The sequence below is a fragment of the Pteropus alecto genome, unplaced genomic scaffold, assembly GCF_000325575.1.
Source record: "Pteropus alecto unplaced genomic scaffold, ASM32557v1 scaffold3, whole genome shotgun sequence".
Classification (NCBI taxonomy): domain Eukaryota; kingdom Metazoa; phylum Chordata; class Mammalia; order Chiroptera; family Pteropodidae; genus Pteropus; species Pteropus alecto.
In genome coordinates this window covers 52,203,664-52,208,229 of record NW_006442484.1, presented here as the reverse complement: position 1 = coordinate 52,208,229, position 4,566 = coordinate 52,203,664, and the positions used below count along the sequence as shown (strand labels likewise).

The window sequence follows — 4,566 nt, the reverse complement described above, 5'->3', positions numbered from 1 at the left end:
TTTTTCTTTACTGAAGTGTATACTTCTCCGGAGATGCCAATACAGGGGAGTCAGTTCTTCAGGGAAATTTTGTAGCTAAGAGGGGATTTGGAAGAAGAAGTAAGAGCTATCATCCTGCACTATCTCAATGCTGAGCACATCTTCTCCCACCAATCAGGAGTGCTCTTCCTAGTAGGATGCTGAAAGATGAAGCTCTGTGGTCCAGTGAGAACCTCCCAGCGACTGCATGGGTTCTGTTTGTCTATAGCATGTTTCCTAGTGGCTCGCCCCTCACACTTATCTCCAACATCTTTTGAGTAAATAGCTTAAAGTTGACGGCTTGGGGTTCTGGAGTCACTCAGTTAAGCTTAGTACTGACAACTTCTCACTAGAGAAGTTTGCTACCAGTCCTTCAGGAGACAGCCCGAATAGAAACTCCTTCTGAGACCATCCCTCCATCCCTCCACTTGCTCCAGGCCACCAGCCACATGGCTCCCTGTCTCCATCAGAGACACCCACATCCTCATTCACCTTCAGCTTCCTAAGCCGAAAAATGTTATGGGGTCACTTGGGGTTAGAGAATTTTCCTTTTCTTTCTTATGAGGAGAAACTGGAGTAATCTTCAGCATTATGGAGTGAGATGCAGTCCCGGAGCATTGTTGAAGTGTCAACCAAAGCCCTGGATCACAGCTTTCCCAAGATTCCTGTCTTTTTCTACACCTAATTCTCACCCCGCACCCATAGGATAAATAATTGAATACGTTATAAACCAAATTGAATCCCAGCGCCTCCAAAATCTCACAGTAACCTCAATCCTCCAAATGCCCTCTTAGACAAGAGACAGGGAGACAGGGTGAGAAGGGAGTGGGGGGAAGGAGGACAGAAGCGATTACCAGAGTTTTGTTCCCGTTCTTGCTGAGAGGGCCCCGGAAAACTCCCTTGATGTTGCGAAAGTGTCCGTTGCTGAGATGCGTGGAGCTGATGACAATGTAGTAACACTCCATGGGGCAGCCGCCGCCTCCTCCACCGCAGCCGCCGCTCCCATGCACCCCGCGCCCGCAGCCGCAGCGCGCCGGAGCTTGGGAAGGGTGGGCTAGGGACCTGCGGGGAGGACGAACCTCCGCCTCTCTCGCACGCCCTCCAGAGACAGGCTCACTACACCCCTCTGCCGTGCGCGCCCGGGCTCCTCCGCCTCCGCATGCTGGCCGCGCTCTCCTTCAGTCCCTCTTTCTCTCCTAATTCTCCCTGGGGCGAGGTGCCCCGCGGGAGGATCGCGGGCTGGGAGGGGCGGGCCAGGCAGGCTGCACAGAGCGGAGCGGGAGTCAGTGCAGGCTCGGCGGCCGAGCGGAGCCGGGCAGCGGGAGCCGCCCGAGCGGTAGCAGCTGCGGCGGCGGCGGCGGCAGCATCCCCCGCGCTCGGTGCCCGCACTCGGAGTTGCTGCTGCTGGCAGGCATGAGTGTTATTATAGTGAGCGGCGTTGCCGGTCCATTGCACTGAGCCAATGGCAGGGAGCCACTGGGCTGATACTGAGAGCTGTCAGAGGAGTACATCTGTCACCCGCTGCCTCCCTCTCCCCCCCCTCCCCCACCGCCGCCGGGACCCGGCCTCGCGGGTCGCGGCGCGAGTGGGAGCGCGCACCGAGCGGGACGCCCCCCGCGCAGCGCCGCGACCGCAGAGGGCCAGGAACGCGAGGCCACCGTGGGCGGGAGGCGGAACGGCCAGCCACCGAGAAGTGGGAGACTCCTGTGAGGTGGGGGCGGAGGGGGAAATGAAGAGACAGAGATTTCTTGCCTAGCAGTCGGGGTTGAGGGAGGGTGTTAGGGGGATAAATAAATTAATAATTCAATACCAAAGCCAACCGCTTCCAACTGCAGCGTATTCAGGCAGGTGCCAGAAGCTGCTTCTCCCTCTAGACAGTTGCTACCCATTGGGCTTGGGTTATTTGATTTTATTTGTTTTTAATGTATTTTTAGCTTGGAGGTTGGATCCTGTTCAGAGTCTTAGAATGCCTCCTCCCCTCCGACCAGTACAATCACCACCCATTTGTAGAGCTCATAAGTGCTTATGTTGATAGTTGGGGAGGTGGGGGGGGGCGGGGGGCTTGAAGATGCTACTGGAAGAAGATAGAAGGCGAAAAGAGGGACCTCTGGTTTATGTGTTCCTCGACCTAGCGGTCCCCTGACACCCCTCCCCTGAGAAATTCGGGTCTTCCTAAATTGCCAAAGATGAAAGGAAAGGGATGCTTTGTCGCAAAGAAGCTGCTTCCAGGAGCTTGCTTTGCATTTCTTTATAGTTCTTTTCCCACTACGGTGAGTGGTAGCGAACAAAAGCGTTTGCCCTAGAAGCGACCTGAATGGAAAATCTCTTGCTAAGGAATTAATGGGCTCCTTACGGAAAATAGGGAATGGGGTCTGGTATATTCCTGTCCCTGCAGACATTTTCCGGCAGGTTTTTAAGTGGCCAAAGCAGCCATCTGCCTGAATGTGCCCTCCCACTCTCCTTCTCACCCAGATGATTCTCTCTTTGTGTAAGTTTAACTCCTCTGAGGGGGTAGGGTGAGGGCATCCCATCAGGTATATATACACGACTCATTAGTCCGCACTTTAAAAGATCGATTAACAGTGGGAGGCTGGGAGATGGTCTCGTCAATGAATTTGCTAAAGGCTTTATTTTCCTCTTGCCTTGAATGGCTTAATTGGTTAAAGCAGATTCCAGACATTCTAATACTCCTGTGTCAGAGCAAACTGCACTTTGATATAAATTGTGTTTGTCTTGTTTATTTGAAGGTCAAGATCGAAAGACAATGCATTCATGATGTCTCATATATAAGATTTTATATAGCAGTTATTCTGCAAACCATAATATGACCCTTAAATGAATCTGCCAGTTTGATTTTACTCTTTGAAAAGAGGAAAAGGAGAGAAACATTTATGAGAGGCAATAGTTATGTGAATAAATTATAACATAGGAGTAAGAGAGGGGAGTGCTAGATTCATTCATATAAGGGAAATTCTCCTTGCGTCATGCTTAATTTAAACAAAGAAAAAAAGTTGGTGTGGATTGATCAAAGCTCATTATGAAGTGTCAGAGTTATTCAGAAGTACTTGGCTAAATTTCTCAGATATCCACTTGGGGGAGTCTGCAAGTCTTGGGAAAAAGAGCAAGAATTTACAAAACTTCTATACTCTATGGAACAAATCATCTAATAACTTGTTAGAATTCAGTATGAACACACTACTACAAGAAAAAATATATTTACATGATCTCCACTAAATAGTGTGTGGAGATTAAATCTGTTTTTGACTCCTATCATTACAGCTATTTTTGATTTATACTGCAGGCGTTTTCTAAAAACATCGCTTTAGGAACAGCTAATGACCCATATGATTTTCATAATGTCTTTTGAAGTTTTAGAAACTTACAGTTATTAGACAGAAGATAAAGTCTTCACTATTACTAAACCAAACTAAAGAATCTCCTAAGCAAATGGAAGATGCCCTATATGTGTAGTTTTCTTTTATAATGTGCCTATCATAATAGTCTACACTAAATTTTGGCAATATTTTTCTCTCAAAATACTTCTGACAAAATATTCTGACATTTATCTACAGTATAAGCTCACTTTCCAGTTTATGAAAAAGGAAGCATAGTTATGTGACTTGTCCCATGGAACAGAATATCATTTATATGGAATGTCATATTGTTTCTAGTGGAAAAGTTTATATATCATATATTTCATATATCTTATGATATGTATATTAAAAGTAAACTTTAATGAAATATATTAATAATCTCTGAAAAGAGTTTACTGTTAGAATGGTGTACTTTTGCCACTTACATGTTTGATGATATGAAATGGTAGCTTTTTACTGTCACTTCTAAACTTTTATATAAATGGCAGTAAACACACCATAGATTTATTGCTAATACATGAAGAATGCTAATAGTTTAAAAGGAATGTAGGGTTTTTTTTCATAAATTTTATTCTCATTATTTTTCTACACATGAAATAATCTATCTCAAAATTACCTAATATTAAGTATAATCAACAAGATTCTATACCTACACCTTGAACATATTTCAGAAGAGAGTGCAGGTTCCTCTTGTTTAACCTTATCTCAATTGAGTTGCCACATCTGTAATAGCCATTCAAATAAAACTATTAATCATACTATATGAACTCGCTATGCCATTATCAATGAGCTCTGTTGCCTGTGAATTCTTCATCACATAAACCTTAATGTTCAAGAGAACAATGAGCCATCGCCATGTGCAATCTGGTTTCTAACTACAACAAACAGCTACTAGACATAATGAAATCCTTATATCAAAACATGAAAGAAACTTTCCTTTGAATTTTGCTAAAAATAAAGTGAGAAGTCAAGAAAGAAATTAGGACTTCCCCATCATCTCAGAGAAGAAGCATACCTTTCTGTATCAATAAATTAAAATCAGAAAACAGTTATAAAAGATTGTGCCCTTCCATATTGCTGTTCCTATTTCTTTCCTTTTGTCATGGTGCAAAAAGAGTAGGTATATAAGTAAGCATCTTTAAATTTCCTATTGTTTTATAATCTCTTTGATATC

At 44.6% G+C, this 4,566-nt stretch overlaps 1 protein-coding gene across 1 annotated transcript in view; it reads right to left on the bottom strand.

Moving 5' to 3' along the window:
* Positions 1-1,524, bottom strand: part of ZNF804A (zinc finger protein 804A) — a 234,246-nt gene extending 232,722 nt beyond the window's left edge. Inside the window, 1 exon segment of the mRNA XM_006921268.2 lies at positions 873-1,524. Coding sequence (XP_006921330.1) covers positions 873-983 — 111 coding nt within the window. The 5' untranslated portion in view covers positions 984-1,524.
* Positions 1,525-4,566: the final 3,042 nt, after the last annotated feature.